Source organism: Trypanosoma brucei, chromosome 6, assembly GCF_000002445.2.
Source record: "Trypanosoma brucei brucei TREU927 chromosome 6, complete sequence".
Classification (NCBI taxonomy): Eukaryota; Euglenozoa; class Kinetoplastea; order Trypanosomatida; family Trypanosomatidae; genus Trypanosoma; species Trypanosoma brucei.
Genome location: NC_007279.1, coordinates 1,027,733 through 1,045,464, shown reverse-complemented (window position 1 = coordinate 1,045,464; position 17,732 = coordinate 1,027,733). Strand labels below are relative to the sequence as shown.

Sequence of the window (17,732 nt, the reverse complement as noted above, 5' to 3'; positions counted from 1 at the left end):
ACCGCGAGTAAACTGGCCAATTTGGTGGGGGAAAAATAACTTGCCGAGTAAATGCATGTGTTGATAAACTGTTAATGTTGGAAATGTATCGATGTGTGTATATTTTCTGCATGACGATACGGCTCTTCTTGTATCACAAATTACGTGAGGTGAGCTATTCGAAGCGGAAAAGATACATCTAGTGCTTCAGTGTTAGATTTTCTCTTTCTTTTTTCAAATAAATTATACATAATATCTTCTTTTTCTGCGCATGCGTGCGTGCATTTCGCATTTCTTGTAAAGAGCAATCTTAAATTCCAAAACTGCAAGGTAGCGATCAGTGCAAGTTGACGTGCGATGGAAAATCATCCAACAGAGTCCGTGGCCGATGTCCCAACTGGCAAGGAGGGGGAGCGTCAACCAGTGGATGACTACATTGCTCGTCACACAGTGATTAAGAGTTCGTGGAAGGGAAAATACATGCGCATATTTTGCGTTGGTCGCAAGGAACTTGCCACAATAAATCCTCAGAGCATATTCCGTGTGACAAACAGGTGGGACTACGGATCGCAACTCATCGACGTCACACCTCACCCAAACAACCAGACAGATTTTGCTATAACTACCGTTGGCAAAGGAAAGTCGGAAGTGATGAACTTTAGCTGCAGCACATCTTTGGAGCGATCCGAGTTACTTACGGATGTTCAACGGTACCGTGCACTCATCGACATGAAGTACCGCAGCCAGCTAGACTCACTTTCTTTTGTTTGCCAGAAATACTGCTTTAATGAAAGAAAAAGGCCTTGTCGACTTCGCGTTACATCTGTGTCCGTGGAACAAATTAATGAGGAGGGGGTCGTTGTTGGTGAGTATCTTTTCGTGCACATAAGAGGGATCACCTCCATTCAAGATAACCCATCAAGTCTCGTAATACTTTATGGTCCCTTGATGAAAGCCCACCTTTATGAAGTTACAAACCCGAAGGTCATCCGTGAGCATATTGCGGACTTCTCCAAACGGTTTGTTGGTCTTCCTCCCCTAAACGCCGTTCCCGAGATGAGTCCGCACATATTCAAAACGAGTCGTCTGGGTGTGGAGGCCAACCTCCTCATACCGACAGCTCAGTTTCCGGTCATGAAACTCAGTGTAAAGCATAACAACATACCGGTGCGTCGCGCACTAGTTACAACACGAGATCATCTGCAAGAGCTGGACCCCGAGACGTATAATACAGTGAGTCTCTTTTCATTCACCAGCATTCACTCGCTTGTACGTTGCGACTGGGATGACCAACGGTTTATTATCCAATTCGCGGTGCCGATGATGAGCAAAGTGTATACCTCACCCATGCGAGATGCACTTTTGTCTCATCTTGTGGACTGCTGCCGCTCCGCACAGAACCATAATATGCATGTCGTCGCAACCACCGTGGACCGCGGCAAACGGACTGCACCGTTACGCGCACTGGTCTCACAAGAGGTTGAGAGTACACTTCTCAATTGTATTATTGATCCAAACAACAGTGGGGGAGGAGTGGTCCTTTCACTAACTGATATTGTGCAGTTTTTTAATGCCAATGTGGATCATTGTGGTCCACGTTTCTCCGAGAACAGTGATGGGTTGTTCGCGGAAAACCGGGAGAAGATGATCTTCAGTGCGTTAATGTTATTGCTGGAGAATTTCCCTAAAAACGGAAATCCCTTGGAGTTCGCTCAGCATTTTTATGCCCTCCGCCGGCTGTGCGTGACGCGCACAGGATTTAGTTCTGCAGCGATTGTTCCTTCCCTTGTCAAGTGTATTGAATCAGCCTGCGAAGAAGCCATAAAAATGAGCAATGTCACTGTTTTTCATGCAATGATCGACTTCATTAACGTATTGATGGTACCTCATCATGACCACTACGAGGTGACCCATGAGGAGGCAAATAAGAACCGAATTTTGGGTAATGAGGGTTTCATGAACCACATTTTACGAATGCTAAGGGACTATTCTGCGGCTGATAATGCTTCACTTATCATTCAGGCGCTGCTCAACTTCTTTGTGTACGCCTTATGTCCACCATTCTGTGATACGACAGATTCTAAGTTGTTTCATGCTGTTATGAAGCAACTTGTTGATGTTGCCGGGAGTGAATTGTTTTCGTTGTTGCAGTACAGTTGTGACGCCACTAGTTACAGTGCGGGTCAACTGATACGCGCTATTCTCGAGGAAGGAACGCCTGAACAATTTACCGCCATGCAGAGGGCATCACTTAGCGAAGGTGGAATACTCAAGCAGCTACACGAAGCAATTTTCGGGACGAAGCGCGAGGTGCGTGACCTGGCGCGCAGACTTATTGCTTACTGGGCGTATCAGAATTCCGATATGCAGGACCTCCTGCGCTGCATAGTTCCACCTGCATTTTTGTATTTTCTGCAATCTCGGGAAGAACCGCCGGAGGACGAGATGGAAAAGGGACCCACAAAAAATGTTGTTGCCATGTCTGGCGACCACTGGGAATCCAAAAACGGTTGGTTTAAAAAACGCTTTCACCCAAGTGACGTTCTTTCGCGTGTGTCGGGGAGCCATACGACGACGCAAGCGGCATTTCGTCCGGCGCAAACTCGACCACGAAATGTGCGCGTTAAACCTACGCTTAACTGGAACATGATGTTTTACCAGTTGAAACAAGACCACCTTCGACCGGATCTCATTTGGAACCATACAACACGCAATGAATTACGAGAGGCGCTGGAAACTGAAATGCAGGCCCTCAAGGCAGGTATGGAGATGCGCCGCGACAAGGTTATTGCGTGGAACTACCGTGAATTTGAGTTGCGGTACCCCAGTCTTGAAGACGAACTGAAGGTTGGAGATCATTACCTACGGTTGCTTTTTGATTCCAAGAAACCGGTTGTTGCGAAGCCAAAGGATTTCTTCACGGATGTGTACCATCGCTTTCTGCTTTCACAGGATCAAAAAATTCAGTTGGAATGTTTGAATGCCATGTCTATTCTCTACGAGCACTACTATGGGGCTATTGGACACTTTAACGACATAGGACACTTGGTAAATTTGCTGAAATCGACCCTTTGTCCACTGTTCCGTGATCAACTTTTGCTATTTATGCTCCAAGTGTTGCGCAACCGCCAGAATGTCAAGTTGTTTCTTGGTTGTGACGGCCTGAAAATTCTCGTTGAGCTTCTCCCCATTGCCCACCTGCATGTTGATAGACCACAGATCCATTGCTCAACCAATGCTATTGAGTGCGGTGGGGAGTCCTCTGTTGACCTTCGCGATCAGGAGAAGGAGTGGTACTATATAAAAGATGGAGAAAAGCGGGATCCAGTGTCTTATGCGAAGTTGGAGCAGATGTACAAGGATGGCACAGTCAACAACAGTACAAAGGTATGGGCGCAAGGGTTGTCGGGATGGTTACCAATTAAAGACGTACATCAACTTCGCTGGGGTCTCGTGGCGAGTGGTAGTAACAAAATGCTTAATTTCACGGAAGTATCATGCGTTGTCCTTGATATTCTACAGTTACTCTGTACTCACTACCCGTCGAGAGATGAGAATGGAGCTGTAATGTATCCCATTCCTCAGGTGAAACGGTTCTTGTCAGGTCCACAGGTTCTTCCCCACGTTGTGCAACTACTACTGACATTCGAGCCCACGATTTGTAGCCGTGTTCACACATTATTGTACAGCCTTATGGATGAAAACCCACACATGCCGCAATTCTTCCTTACTGGTGTATTCTTCTTTACTCTGATGTACACCGGTTCCGACGTAATTCCACTTTGTCGGTTGTTGCACCTCTCACACTGTAAGCAGTCCGTACACCAGCAAAGTGGAAACAACGATATCGTGCGGAGCAGTGTCCTAAGTGCCATGCTACCGCCCGCGCTCGTTTGCTTTTTAACAGCACATGGCCCAGAGCGCTTTGCTGATATCTGGTTGGGCGAGTACGAAACGCCGGAGGCGATTTGGAACAATAATATGCGGAGGTATCTTATGGAAAAGATTGCAGGTCATATTGCGGACTTCACACCGAGGCTCTTCAGCAATATACGTGCCATTTATCAGTATTGTCCGATTGTGGGCATAGTATATGAGCAACTTAAGCGCGAGCTTTTCTGTTCACAATATTATCTGCGACACTTGTGTGATGAACTACGCTACCCAAACTGGCCTATTGCCGATCCTATTTCACTATTGCGCGAAGTTCTCATTGCGTGGCAGTGTGAACTAGAAAAGAAACCGAGTGGACTCAGTCGTGAAGGTTGTTTGGCAGAACTTGGTATTACGGAGGCGACGGGAGCCACGCAGCAGACGGTGCGCAAGGCATACTTTAAGCTCGCGGCAAAGTATCACCCTGACAAAAACCCAGACGGACGTGATAAATTCGAACGTATTCAGGTAGCATACGAGTTTCTCGCGTCAGACACGCTGGAGTCAAGCGAACCCGATCCAAATAACATTGACCTCCTTCTTCGAACCCAATCTATTCTGTATAAACGTCATGCTGAAACGCTGAGTCGCTACAAGTACGCTGGTTACAGTCTCCTGTTAAAACTTGTCAAGATGGAGTATGAGGACCCCAACATGCTACACAAAGACACCGTCCTCATGGTACCAGCAATGGAATTGTGTTATCACACCGTGCGTAATGTTTCTCTTAACGCTGATGAGCTTCAGGAGGAAGGTGGAATAGCTTTACTTTCAGCAGTTATGCAGCGTTGCTCCGAGACACTCACACCAGCTGCGACCGACGACCTTACGCAAGTGAAGATACTGTGTAACACCATGCTCACGTTCTCCGTCGCTGCTAAGTTCCCTGAATCCCGTAGCCGCATTCATCTAGAACCTACGATCTGCCATTTTGCGGCCAAAGGCATCGCATACGATAAGGCGCTGGCACTTTCCCGCGCCTGCATTCAAACATGCCGTGAGTTGTGCGTGGACGACGTTTTGCAGGAGCGTGTTATACAACACGGTGCGATGTGGCATCTCTTACTTCTCCTTTTCCGTTACGATTCGACATTGGTTCAGAGCGGAATCGAGATGCAGGAGGAAAATCATACACAACTTTTCGCCAACCGTGCGGCAGTTTATGCGCTACAGGCTCTATATGCTATGGCCGGTATTGTGCCATCTGAGGATTATTTGAACACGCCTAGCAATGCCAAAGTGTTCACGGCGCTTAAGAGATTACTAACCCCATTTATAATCCAGAAGATGTCAAAACTTCCGGGTGCAGAGGAAGAGATTTTGAAGATGCTCAACACAAATCACGAAACGCCATACCTATTGTGGAACAACGAAACACGTGAGCAGTTGTTGGAGATTGTGGGTTCAAACTCTGAGAAGTGCTTTAACGGTGGCATGGTTACTCATGATCTACCTTTTAACATCGATGAGCGCTTCATATACAAACTCCATAAGGATGAGCTTATTGTGGGTGATTTGTTTGTGCGAATATATAATGAGCAATCCAATTACCCTATTGAGGAGCCTGCTGCCTTCTGTAGTGCTTTAATGGCGTACCTGCAGGCTCAGATTGGTAAGAACTCCTCTGAGGGCGTGCTCATGGTAGTGGAGGCGGCGAAGAACTTGGTAGTTGCGTACCAAACCGCCGATGTGGCAACTGTTCTGGAGCGATATGTAGCTATTTTGTTAAAACTACTTTCGTACAAGGACACCGCCATCACAATCAAATCATCTGAGCTTTTGGAGAAGGTTACATTTCATCGTAACTGTCTTGAGGCTATGTGTAGGGTTGATACAGCTGTTACCGAAGTATTGTTGGCTATGGTTCGTGATGGTGTTGCAGTGGAACGATGTTGTCTTGCATTCCTCAATGTGGCACTTCCGGAGTGTGCTTTTGTACAGCAAGCCTTTGATCGTGGCTTGTATGTATTGCTGCTTCGCATTATTGCAACGACAACGAACCCAGAATGTAGGAATGATGCCTGTTTGGCTCTCGTGAAAATAAGCACAAATAAATTGTGGGGACCAAAGGCGACACTGCACATATTAAAATTGCTCCCTTACGCTATACTTGATACCATGAAAGAGAACCCCGTGGCCGCCTGCCAGCTTCTCGACACCTACCAGGAAACTCCCGAGTTGGTGTGGACTAAAGAGCGCCGAGCTCGCTTTGTGGATAATTGCACCACATATCAGGAAGAGATTGCTGCATTGTTGCAGCGCTCCCCCAGCGCCACGTGGAGTTTGCCGGAGAGCATCATGGTTGAGAACATCGATGAGTTGCAGGTTGGCGGTGTGTACTTGAAGAGGTACTTGAGCCAATCGGGGTGGGTGGTTCGGAAACCGAAGGAATTTCTTTCAGCCCTGTTGGGCCGTTTCGCAGAGGAATGTGGTCGCTCTGCAGGGGAACGTAATGCCGAAATCCTCACACTTGTTGCCGACTCAGCTCTCACACTGCTTCGAACAACTAGCTCGATGGTGGATCACATAGTTTCCCTTGGATATGCCCAAAAGTTGTTTACACTAATGGAATCGCCGGAAGACGTGGTATCAGAGAATGCGCTGAAGTTGGTACGTGAAGAATGTGGTTCTCCTGTTTGTGTAGAGAGTTTGGCGAACTTTGATCTTATCGCATCCCTCCTCGCATACCAGCGGTCCCACCCATCGCAGTTGCCGATTCTCATGGATATGTTGTGCCGTCTTTTTTCCCGTCCATCCTCTCGTGTTAACATTTTACGCCTCGCCCTTCAAAATCAACTTGTCCAGCGCTTACTCGAATGGTTAGAGAATGGACTCACCCCTGAAGTGTGTGGAGATCAGGCTCCGGCGGCTGTACGGGCTCTTATCATTAAAGTCCTTAAGGCAATCGCAGATCTGAAGGATCCCATTCATGGTCAGCGCGTGGAGGAGATCCTCTCAGCAAGTCCTGTCTGGGCAAAATATAAAGAGCAAAGCCACGATCTCTTCCTTTCAGGGCCTCGTGTGGGTGGTTATTTGGAAAATACGCATCGTAACAACCATCAGCAACAGTTACTTTCGATTACACTTGCTTCAACAAGTGCCGTTGGAAATGATGACGAGCCACCACCGATATAATTATGCGGTGAGAAGGGTTAAATTGCGGAGTGGAGGAATTTGCAAAAAAAAAGCATAGAAATCCGGAGCATACGCCGAGGGAGGGGAAGGAAAAGAAGAGAAGAAAAGAACATTCAGAAACAAAAAAAAATGAGGAAAGAAAAGGAGAACTTTTGAAGTTGGTCAAAGGTGGTTACCGGGATGTCGCGCCTGCTCGCCCACTTCTGGTTATTTGTGTTCGCGTTTGTGTGGCTGTGCGTTTGCCTATGTGGATGAGGCAATAGGAAAGGGAAAGGAGGAAAATATTGGGTAGTAGAAGTTAGGAACTGTTTGTCCCTTTGTTTGCTTTTGTTTGTTTGTTTTCAACATCTGTCGGCAAAAAAAATGAGTGAAGAAAAAAAAAATAATAATAATAATAACAGTAATTATTATTATTATAGTAATATTAATAATACCAAAAAGGAAAAAGAGCAAGAAGAAACACATACCCGTCATTCTACTAAATGAAATTTTGCTTTTTTTGGTGTATGGGTAACTGAAAAGCGCCAAATAATATGTTTTTTCTTTCTTTATTTGTTTGTCGGTTTTCCATGTCACTCAACTCATGGTTCACCTCTTACTGATGCTAGGTCTGTCTCAATCTTTGCAGCAACAACTCCCGCTTGTGTTTATCATCTTATGTTTTTAAACACTCATCCTTTTGTGTTATTTTCCCATTATTATTATTATTTCCATATGAAGAAGTTATTCTTTATAAACGTTTCCTCTTTCTCTTTCTCTTTTCTTTATTTTTGCAATAAGAAGGAGATTTCCATTCCCACAGCAGACCTCAAGCGACCTTTTTTTTTTCCTTTTAGCACTAAGCGAAACTTACACCAATAAAAAAAAAAGTTTTCTCGGGATTACAGCCATCTATCTGTTATTCACTCCTTGAATACAGCTAAAGAGGCGACAACACCGTTAAGCAGGAGCATTCACGAAGAGAAGGAAGAACAACAATACTTCACGGAAAACTTTAGAAAAGCATACGGTACGAAGGACATACCAAAAAGCAAGAAGAGATAACCCGGAAGGAAAACAGGAAGGAAAAAAGAGAGAGAAGAAGAAAAGAAAAAGGAGAGCGGCAATGCACATTTCAACACCCACTCTTTCCGACGTGCGATCAGAAAACAGCCTCAGCTTCAGTGGCTCACGTAATGGACGCAGGGGTGTTGACGCCAGCAAATTCCGCACGCAACCGTGCCGTAATTATCGGTTCGGTGCGCATTGCTCGTTTGGGTCCCGTTGCGCCTTTTCACATGGTGAGAAACCCGACCTTCCGCCACCACCTCCATACAGCGCTGCTGTGCAAAATGAAATGGTTCTCCCACCCGCTTATGCCTCACGCTTCCGCCATGATCCGTACAGTTTTTACAGCGTAAGGTTGGAGGATTGAGACATTTGGAAAGGGGAAAAACAAAAATAGAAAAAGAGAAAAAAAAAGAAAAAGAGAAAAAAAAGAAGGAAAAAAAAACTGCATCGGAAATTAGTAGGAAGGAAAGATAATTTTAAAAAAAAATAAAAAGAAAGAAAGAAATGAAAGGAGGAAAAGAATGAAGAAGGAATGAAAATATTTTTAAAAAAAGAGAAAAAAAAATGGTTGAGTGGGTGAGGAAAAAAGAAAAAGTGGGAAAATAAGGAAGGAAAAGGAAAAGGTATGATTTAATTGAAGAATAAAAAAAAAAAGAAGTAAGAAAAGTAGGGAAATTGTGCGTTGTGTTTTTTTTGTGTAATTGGATTTGCGCGTATTTGTATCTGTACGTGTGGTGATTCTGATTGTGATTGTGGTGTTATACCGCATGAATGGAGGAAACTTTCCTCTTTTTTGTTTTGTTTTGTTTTGTTTTTGTTGTTCGCTAAGTTTATTTTTATTTTTATTTTTCTATTTGAATCTAAGCGGAACAGAAGGAAAAAGGGAAGGGAAAGGAGGAGGAGGAGGACGTAAAATAAAGGAAGGAAAAAAGTTGAGGAGGAAAAAAAAAGGAATTGATGAAGTAAATGTGAGTGGTAAGCAGTGAAAAGGAGAATTTCCTACAAACCAAGACGAAAAAAAATGAAAAAGGGAAAAATAGTAATAATAATAATAACAATCAACTGAAGATAGCAAAAAAAAAAGGAAAAGAAAAAGCAGTGGATTTGACCGGGGCGTGTGCGCGTGTGGGGAGTTCCCTTTCGTTGGCTTCATATTTGCTTCACGAATTCCCCTCTAATATCAAAAGTTGTTGGGAACAAAGAAAAAACTTAAAATGAAACCCCCCCCTCCAAAAAAAAAAGGAGAAAATAAAAAAAAAGCAAATGATGAATAAAGTTCTCTCGACTTGCCAACTCAACGGAATGAAAGGACTAGGGAGGGAAATAGTAAAAGAAAGTAACATCTTTAATTTTTTTTCAAATAACCTTTTCATTTGTTTTTTTTATTTCCATCTTTATTTTCTCTCATCATTTTCCTTTTTTTATTTTTGTTTTTGCTTCTCACTCCCTTGTAGCAGCTTTTACGAATTTTGCTCCTTACTTTCTTTTTCTCCTGAAACACAATCCTGATTTTATTACCTTTTTTTGTTTCCATTTTCGTTATTTGGCTCCCGTCTCTCCGTTGCGTGTTTGTTTTTTTTCCTTATTTTGTATTTGTGTTTGTTCCCATTTTCTAATAGCAACGCCCATATTAATGGACAACGTTTACACAAATATATATTTATGACGAAAAAGCAAAATGAGAAAGAAAGCAGAGGGAGGGAAGAATATATATATATATATATATACAACATCTAAAATGGACGGAACGAAATGAAGTTGAATGGGAGGGGGGCGGGGGGGGGGGGAAATTAATGGAAAAAAAAAGACACAAAAAAGGAAATAAGAAAGGAAGGAAGGAGAAACGTAATTGAGATATGAGGTTTAGGTGGGAAAGGGGATTTTTATTTTTTAAAAAAGGAATTCCTCTTAGTTCCCTTTCCACACTTTACCAAAAAAAAAAATGCAAAGGAGAATAAGAGATAAAAAAATATGCAAAAGCACAAAAGAAAAGGAGAGAAGGAAAAGGAAAGCGATGCAAAATGAATCAATCAATAGATCAACAGATAGGTAACCAGAAGAATAAATGAGAAAAATGAAATGAAGAGAAATAAAAGAAGGAATATAAATAATAATAATAATAATAAAACCAAAGGATCTGATGACTAATTAAAAGGAAAAAAAAGAAAACATAAATATGGGGAAGAGAGGTGAGGGAAAGTTACCGCACAGTTTCATTATTAATATCATTATTATTACTATTAAGGGTGCGAAGGCTCGACTTCAAGTTTTCAGATTGCTCTTATTTCTCTTTTTTTTTTTGTTCTTCTTCTTCTGTCAGTATCAGACCTTAAGCTGTTGTTTTTTATGTTTTAAATATTTTAGTTTACTTTTCAATGGGCAATGAGGGTCCTATTTTTGTTTTGATATCATCTTCGTTTTTTTTTGTTGTTGTTCTCATATTAAAGTTTTAATTTTAGGTTTGTTTTTTCAATTTTCCTTTTTTTAAAAAAAATATATGCGCAACAAAAAAGTCTGACAAGCCATTTGCTGGCGCGCGTACCGTAAAGGAGAAAATAAATGATGCTGGTGTTGCCGCAGAGTACCGCGATCATACAAACCCTTTTGTGATATCGTTTTTGTTTTTTTGTTTATTTATCCGCGCAGTTTTTGTTCATGGTTCCTTTTTGTTTTTTTCTTTATATCTTTTTTTTCTTTTGTTTCCTACTCACACTCACTCATTGTTTCGGTCGAATCATTGCTTTTTTTTCTTTTTTTTTTTGTTCGTTGTGAGCTTCGCTGCATTTCTTTTTCTTTTTTATTTCTAACTTATATTTAAATATATATCTCAGTTGTTTATTATTATTATTATCACGTCACCTTTAGCTTCCACTTTGTAACTATCTTCATCATCATCATCATCATCGGTATAACTAATTTTTCCTCACCTGCACTTTTGTTTTATAATTAATCACGCGTACTTTTACCTTCTCTCGCCTCCAATCCGTAACACTCGTTGATTTATTCTGTTTCCTTCTTTCAATGTTTTTTTTCTTTTTGGTTTGTTTTTGGTTTTGATTTTTTTTTTCATTTCGGGCATCACACTGTACTGTACCGTGTGTTATGAATATATAAATATAAGTTGGTTTATTTACATGTGTGTGCATTTATGCATGTATGTGATGTCATGGGAAAATATGAAGTAGTAAAGGAAAAGGAGAGTGCAGTGCAAGAAAGAAAGAAAGAAACAATTTTTAAAAAATATATATTTTGATTCAACGAATGAAGCGAATTGAAGCATTACATCAATAAGCGAAGAATGCATAAGGAGGGGGATTCTCTCCTTATTTACAGCGTTACGACTTTTCGTTAATTCCTTTTCTCTTCATTTATTTCCATATTTATTTCTACGCACAACATACATAAATGCAATACGATGCCCTTTTCAACGCATCTGTCCTGAAGGGTCTTAAGTAAATGCAAAGGAGGCATCTGTTTTTTTTTTTTTTGATTTCTCTTTTTTTTTCTTTTTTTCTTCTTTCTGCTTTGTTTTTATTTTAAATTTGGTTTTTTTTTGTTTCTTTTTATACCTTTATTATTCCCCCCTCCTCTATTGTTTTCATGCTTTGCGTTTGTGTGATTGTTGTTTTTTTTTAAATATTTCCCTCATTAGTTTTTGTATCTGTTCTTCTTATTTTTTGTTAAAAATTTTTTTGTTTCCCCTAATGTTTGAGCTTTGGTGTCTCCTTTCCTCTTTTCCATATCTGAACCTTTTCATCCATTTCTTTTTATTTCTTTTAATTTTTTTTGTATGTTTATGTTTTTTTGTATGTGTTCTCCTCATCTTTTCTTTTTATATATTTATCTTTTATTCACCTCTCCCGCATTTCTTCTTTTTTTTTCCTTTCCTTTTCGATATGATACGACTCCCCACGAGGATAATCGCGTCGAGATCTTCTTTTTAAAAAAAAAATTATTTATTTATTTATTTTTGTTTTGTTTTGTTTTGTTTTTTTTTCTTTTTGGTATGGGGAGGAGAAAAGAAAAAAAAAGAGAAGAGAAAAAAAGAGAAAAGGAAAAAAAATAATAAAGAATTAATGATGGGACTGTGGTTGAGATGAGGGGGGCGGAGGTTTACTCGAAAATGATAAAAATAAAAAGAAATAAAATGACAGCGGAACGTGAGAAGAAGAAAAGAAGAAAAAAGAAATGATGATGATGAAAGGTAAAGAAATGGGAATGAAAAAAAATAAAAAGGAAAAGGAAATGGAGGCACTGCAAGTTATAATGGAGGAAAGAAAAAAAAGAAGGGGGAAGCAAAAGTAACAAAAAAAAAGGAAAGAAATAAATACAAAAAATTTATTATTGAAACAGTTGAAGAAGGAAAAAAAAAATAGATAAATATATTTATTTATTTATATTCTCGCATTGATTTCGCCAATTCGAACATGAAGAGGTACGAAAAAGGAGATGTGACAAATGTTGGGAATATAATGGTGACGTAGGGAAAAAATTTTTAAAAAAATTACAATCAGGCACAGGAAGCAAACAAACAAACCAAAAAAAGAAATAGCAACAATAAGAATAAAAATAGTAATTTTTTCTTTTTTTTTCTTTTGATCTTTACAAAGAGTTTTTTAAAAAAAAAGTGGGGACTTCTTTATATATATATATATATATTTATGTGTTTGTGTGTTTGTGTGTGTTGTAATTTTTTTTAAAAAAAAGGAAAGGGCTGAGGGATGGGGGAAAACAAAAGGACATGAGCAGGAAAAGGAACAGGAGGAAGTTTGCAAGTGTCACTTCATTTTGCATTACTGGATAATATTTTTACGACTTTTCGTTCCTTAAAATGTTTGTGTGTTTGTGTTTGTGTTTGTGTGTTACTTTTTTTTTCTTTTTAAAAAAAAATAATTTTTTGTAAAAGAACTTTTTTTTTTCTGATGTTGATGTTACACAAAAGAAGAAAAAAAAAGAAAGCAACACCACTACTACAACAACAATTACTACTACTACAATTATTATTATTATTATTATTATTACTGCTGCTTCCTTTAAAAAAAAAAAAGAAAAATGGCGCCGATGGTACCGTCATCTTTTTTCGGTTTTTTTTCTTTTTCTTTTTTTTTCTTTTTGTTATTGTTTACACTTCCATCGGTATCATTACTATTTTTGTGCCATCGCCTGAAAGAGAACCCATAAAAAGGAACAAATTAAAAAAAGAAAAAGAGATAGAGATAGAGAGAAAGAGAAAAAAAAGGGGAAGGGAAATGAAATGTTATCGGAGTAATGATACACAAGTGACGAAAAGACGAGAGTTACAAAAAAAAAAGTAAAATAAAATGAGTGAAATGAAGTAATGAAGCAAATATGAGATATTTATTTATACGGGTAGGGAGAAAGTTGGAAGGAAGTGTGTGTGTTTTTGTTTGTTTTTTTTTTGCCACTCCCCTCAAATTCTCCATCATTTTTATTTTTAAAAAATATTTTCCTTTTTTTTGTGACCTTTTACGTGTTCAGACGTAATCACTTCATATCCACTTCACTTCATTACTCTCAAACCCGTTTTTTTTACCTTTTTGCTTCTTTTCTTTCACACTTCTCTTTCTCTCTTTTTTGTTTTGTTTTTTTTTACTTTTTTTACTTTTTATTTTTCATTTTTGTGTGATACCTCTTCGTTCCGAAATCTCCTGAAATTCAACCCAATTATGGAGAAGTTACTTTTTCATGTGTTCTTTTTTTTTTTTTTATGCGCACCACTGAAGAGAGAAAAAATAATATTAAATTAAATTTAAAAAGAACGAAAATGTGGGAAGAGAGGACTCTTTATTATTATTACTATTACTATTATTATTTTATATTTAACTCTTCTTCTTTTTTTTAAAAAAAAAAAAGAAAAAAAAGAAAAAAGGATTTGTGGGTTTCGAGAAATGATTAGAAGGCAACAAAAATTTTGGGCACTGGATATGAAACAAAAGGATCAAAACGAAAAAAAAAACAAAATGAAATGAAATGAAATGATGCTTCAAAAGGGAAGGAAAAAATAATGATAAATAATAATAATAATAATTAGTACCCCGTTACCCGATGCCCTTTTTTTTTTGTTGTATGTATTTATGTATTTATGTATGCGTGTGTTTGTTTGTGTGTGTTTGACCAATTTTGTTTAATTTTCTTTTCATCAATCTTCTTTTCTCTATTTCTTTCTTTTTTTTTCAAATTTCCGTTTTGTTTGTGTGTTTTTAATGTTGTGCCGATTTTTTTTTAATTTTTATCTTTTCCTTTTTTTTTTGGTGTTTTTTTTTTCATTTGATTTTTCCTATTTTCAGATTTTTTTTGTTTTCGTTTCATCCCACGTATCTTCCCCTTTCTTTTTCTTTCTTCTTCACTTTTTTTTTGTGTTACTGAAGTCTATTTTTATATTATGTTCACTATTCCCTCTCGTCAAAAGACACATCATCGAAGAAAAAAAAAACAAACTAAAAAAAAATGAGTAATGTTTTTTTTAAATTTTTTTTCACTTGCCTCACTGCTTAATGCTGCACCCAAATCTTTCTCTTTGGCGTCTGTTTATATTTTGCCACTATCCTGAAGAATAATACTTCATTTATATATGTATATATATAAATATATACTCGTCTGTATACATTTCTTTTTTCCCCCCACTCCCTCACTTTAAATAGCACAAGTATAGTTTAGTTGAAATCATATAGTTATATATATATATATATATATACATTTTTTAAATTTTTTCTTAGAAGCATATATTTCATATGTTTTGAACACATACATGTGTGCATTTCTGTATGTTGTGGCGTTATGCGATGTGGCGATTAATTAAAATCTGTGAATTGTAGAGATTTATTAAGTAATTGTATTTGAAATTGAAAACAACTTAATATTTTAATATTATTTATTTTATTTTATATCATATTTTGTTATATATATATATATATATTTCCCCCATAAAAACATGCATTCATTTATTTCTACATTTATATATGTGAATTTCACCTATTGTGCAATCAATACATATTTTTATTTTATTCCATTCTCTTCTCTTCCTTTCTGCTTGTACTTAACTTCATTAATTTAAATGTCTTTGTTATTTATTTATTTATTTGTACTCTCCTTCAAAACAAAACTAAAAAATAAAAAAAATAAAAACATATCGAAAAAGACAGCTTTGACCAGATTGAAGGGAGAAGGCTTGTAAAAGGGAGACGAAGCAAAAAAAAAAATTAGGGGGAAGGGGGAAAAAAAAATAAGATCAATCATATATAAATATATATTTGTTTTTTTGTTTTTTTTAAAAAAAGAAAAAAGGATTAAAGAAGGAAAAACGGGCAAATCACAGTTTTTTCCCGTCTTGTATAAGGGAAGGAAGACAAAAAAAAAAGGAGATTATTGGAGCCAATAAAGGAAAGAGGAAAAAGGAAAAAAAAGCGTAGGCAACCCAAAAGGAATAAATAAATAAGCAAAGGCAAATTTTTTAAATTAATTTTTTTTTTTTAGGTGAATCACGTGGTGGTGGGATCGTCATTGAGCGCCAACAGGACCTGTTGAGATACTCCGCACAACCTACCAAACGAAAATCACAATTTTATTGCCTTTAGGTTGGAAACCAGAAAAAAAGAAGGGGAAAGTAAAATCATAATAATAATAATAGAAAACTCTTCACAAGTTTAAAAGCAAAAAGAACAAAAGTAACAAAAAAAATAAAGAGGAATAAAGGAAGAAGAAGAAGGGAAAAAAAGAAAAATAAGAGGTTAGACGGTTCGTGTCGTTTCTGCATCGATCAATCACTTTCTTGATTGATAGAAACGGGACCCAACACATCCCTTTCCTCAAGAAAAAAAAAAAGAACAACTAACAGAGATACGCAAACAAGAAAGAGACGAAGGAAGGAAAAAGAAAAGGAGCAATAGCAAAGACAATTTATACACCTCTAAATATTTAAATACATAAATATTTAAATATATACGGAATAAAAACAACGAAAAGCAAAAAGGGGGGAGAAGCAATCAAAAGCGGTAAAAAACGGGGTGCCCAGTTGTTGTTGTTGTTTTTTTTTTTTTGAAAAGGGACGAATAAAATAATAGATCCACCCCATTCGCGCAAGGGGAGAAGGGGTTGGTATAAAGATTAGAAGAAGAAAGCAATTGAAAAAAAAAAGACGTTTACGTGAAAAAGGAAAAAAAATAATAATATTAAACAAATCGGAAAAGGGTAAGAGTTAAAGGAAAAAAGAAAACATAAGGAAGGACAGACATCGTTATCCCATCAAGAACAAGCACAAGCACAAGCAGGAAACACAAAACATAAAAAAAAACTCCACTTCAACAACAACACTTTAGCACCAGAAGCGTTAATGTGGTACAGTAATTTGTTCGTAGCAAAGTTACCACGTCACCTTTGTGACGGTGACTTGCTTCAAATTTTTAGTAATTTCAACCCACTTGGTGCTAAGATAATGTTAGACCCCTCCACTGGCAACAGCAAAGGATTTGGTTTTGTACTTTTTGATAAGGAGGAGGAAGGGAGGACGGCTTATGAACGTCTCAACCGCAAACTCGTGCGTGTCTGCAATAGCAGCTTCAACCTCCTCATTTATCCTTCACAACACAACGGCAAAGCAGTCACGTTACCATCACGGGCAGTTTATATCCGAAATATCCCCACCACCATGGGGGAACGGGAGGTGCAAAATTTCCTTTCAAACCTCGCCCCTCTTGAGTATTGCGCAATGCGTGGAGATCATCACGGCAATCCCGTTTGGGTTGTTTACGCTGAGTTTGACACCCCTCAGAACGCCCAACGGGTGCTGGATAAATTACACGGCAACTCCAACCACTTCGGAGGCCCTCCCATCATGGTTAAATATGCCGATACCGACGAGGCGAAACGTGAGCGACGACGGCGGCGTGAAGAGGGACGACTGGCACCCGGACCTGCGCTGAAGGGCGCTTGCCTGTTCCCGCCTCCACGGCCCGGTGTTGTGAGTTTAAATCAAACTCAGGTGTCGCAATCCGCTACGGAAACTTCACCATCATGTTCCCCCGCTGCACATCATGTGACGAAAACGAAAATGGTGGCACCGATGGTGGAGGTAGAACCTCGGGCGCAACCGTTATATTTTTCAACCTCACCAGTGACAGCAATGCCGCCACTGTTGCCAGTTGATATGAGTTATGACGGGGCTGCTGCAACTGTGCCGTTACAAACTGCAGATTGTCCAGCTGCCAATGGTGTACTTGTGCTGGGCAATGGACAACAGGTTTTTCTCACTCCCAATGCTGTTAACTTGCACCCGACTAAATTCAATGCGCCACCTACTGCTCTTTTAGTGCCTGCGGTGGATACAACACTCGTGCCACTTCCCCCACAGCGAACACTTGTATATGGACCCTGGTAATGGTAACATTAATAATAGTATTAATACAAATAGTATTAATAACAACAATAACAGCAGCAGTTGTGTGATAATGGTCATTTCCACCAGAGGCTATTGAAACGAAGGGGAAGGCGGTGGCGGCGGCGGCGTATGGTTGCGGTGTTGTGGTGTGCGTGTGTTAAAAAGAGAATAGAAGGAGAAGAGGAAGAGGGGGGAAAAGAAAAGAAAAAAAAACAGTCAATAATAAGAATTGTGGGGCGTG

At 38.8% G+C, this 17,732-nt stretch overlaps 3 protein-coding genes across 3 annotated transcripts, besides 56 other annotated features; all 3 read left to right on the top strand.

Annotated features, from left to right (window-relative positions):
• Positions 1-17,732: part of a sequence feature (sequence corresponds to BAC RPCI93-2N9) that runs on past both edges of the window.
• Tb927.6.3500 (endosomal trafficking protein RME-8, putative) lies at positions 337-7,047 on the top strand (the record flags this gene model as incomplete). The annotated part of the gene is made up of 1 exon (XM_840375.1): positions 337-7,047. One exon carries the CDS (start codon positions 337-339, stop codon positions 7,045-7,047), a length of 6,711 nt encoding a protein of 2,236 aa, XP_845468.1.
• Positions 7,125-7,195: a sequence feature (CT-rich).
• Positions 7,429-7,480: a microsatellite.
• Positions 8,073-8,147: a repeat region.
• Tb927.6.3490 (zinc finger protein ZFP1) lies at positions 8,153-8,461 on the top strand (the record flags this gene model as incomplete). The annotated part of the gene is made up of 1 exon (XM_840374.1): positions 8,153-8,461. One exon carries the CDS (start codon positions 8,153-8,155, stop codon positions 8,459-8,461), a length of 309 nt encoding a protein of 102 aa, XP_845467.1.
• Positions 8,478-8,539: a sequence feature (T-rich).
• Positions 8,576-8,635: a sequence feature (CT-rich).
• Positions 8,644-8,772: a sequence feature (T-rich).
• Positions 8,889-8,912: a microsatellite.
• Positions 8,927-8,947: a microsatellite.
• Positions 8,969-9,051: a sequence feature (CT-rich).
• Positions 9,112-9,192: a sequence feature (T-rich).
• Positions 9,439-9,538: a sequence feature (A-rich).
• Positions 9,619-9,709: a sequence feature (A-rich).
• Positions 9,804-9,824: a microsatellite.
• Positions 10,030-10,195: a sequence feature (T-rich).
• Positions 10,204-10,223: a microsatellite.
• Positions 10,377-10,412: a sequence feature (GA-rich).
• Positions 10,701-10,799: a sequence feature (A-rich).
• Positions 10,979-11,002: a microsatellite.
• Positions 11,097-11,169: a sequence feature (A-rich).
• Positions 11,326-11,348: a sequence feature (AT_rich).
• Positions 11,572-11,662: a sequence feature (A-rich).
• Positions 11,819-11,988: a sequence feature (A-rich).
• Positions 12,035-12,065: a sequence feature (AT_rich).
• Positions 12,066-12,099: a microsatellite.
• Positions 12,113-12,160: a sequence feature (T-rich).
• Positions 12,264-12,434: a sequence feature (T-rich).
• Positions 12,461-12,498: a sequence feature (AT_rich).
• Positions 12,584-12,604: a sequence feature (AT_rich).
• Positions 12,736-12,760: a sequence feature (AT_rich).
• Positions 12,964-12,996: a sequence feature (AT_rich).
• Positions 13,061-13,126: a microsatellite.
• Positions 13,182-13,211: a microsatellite.
• Positions 13,277-13,335: a sequence feature (T-rich).
• Positions 13,543-13,566: a sequence feature (AT_rich).
• Positions 13,642-13,738: a sequence feature (A-rich).
• Positions 13,846-13,874: a sequence feature (AT_rich).
• Positions 13,903-13,931: a microsatellite.
• Positions 13,959-13,986: a microsatellite.
• Positions 14,072-14,097: a microsatellite.
• Positions 14,119-14,146: a microsatellite.
• Positions 14,182-14,231: a microsatellite.
• Positions 14,237-14,293: a sequence feature (A-rich).
• Positions 14,334-14,382: a sequence feature (A-rich).
• Positions 14,407-14,474: a sequence feature (A-rich).
• Positions 14,685-14,710: a microsatellite.
• Positions 14,791-14,815: a microsatellite.
• Positions 14,972-15,036: a sequence feature (AT_rich).
• Positions 15,222-15,243: a sequence feature (AT_rich).
• Positions 15,353-15,394: a sequence feature (AT_rich).
• Positions 15,562-15,590: a sequence feature (AT_rich).
• Positions 15,706-15,843: a sequence feature (T-rich).
• Positions 16,026-16,059: a sequence feature (AT_rich).
• Positions 16,271-16,291: a sequence feature (AT_rich).
• Tb927.6.3480 (RNA-binding protein, putative) lies at positions 16,448-17,491 on the top strand (the record flags this gene model as incomplete). The annotated part of the gene is made up of 1 exon (XM_840373.1): positions 16,448-17,491. The coding sequence occupies one exon, from the start codon at positions 16,448-16,450 to the stop codon at positions 17,489-17,491; it is 1,044 nt and encodes a 347-aa protein (XP_845466.1).
• Positions 17,489-17,544: a microsatellite.
• Positions 17,652-17,704: a sequence feature (CT-rich).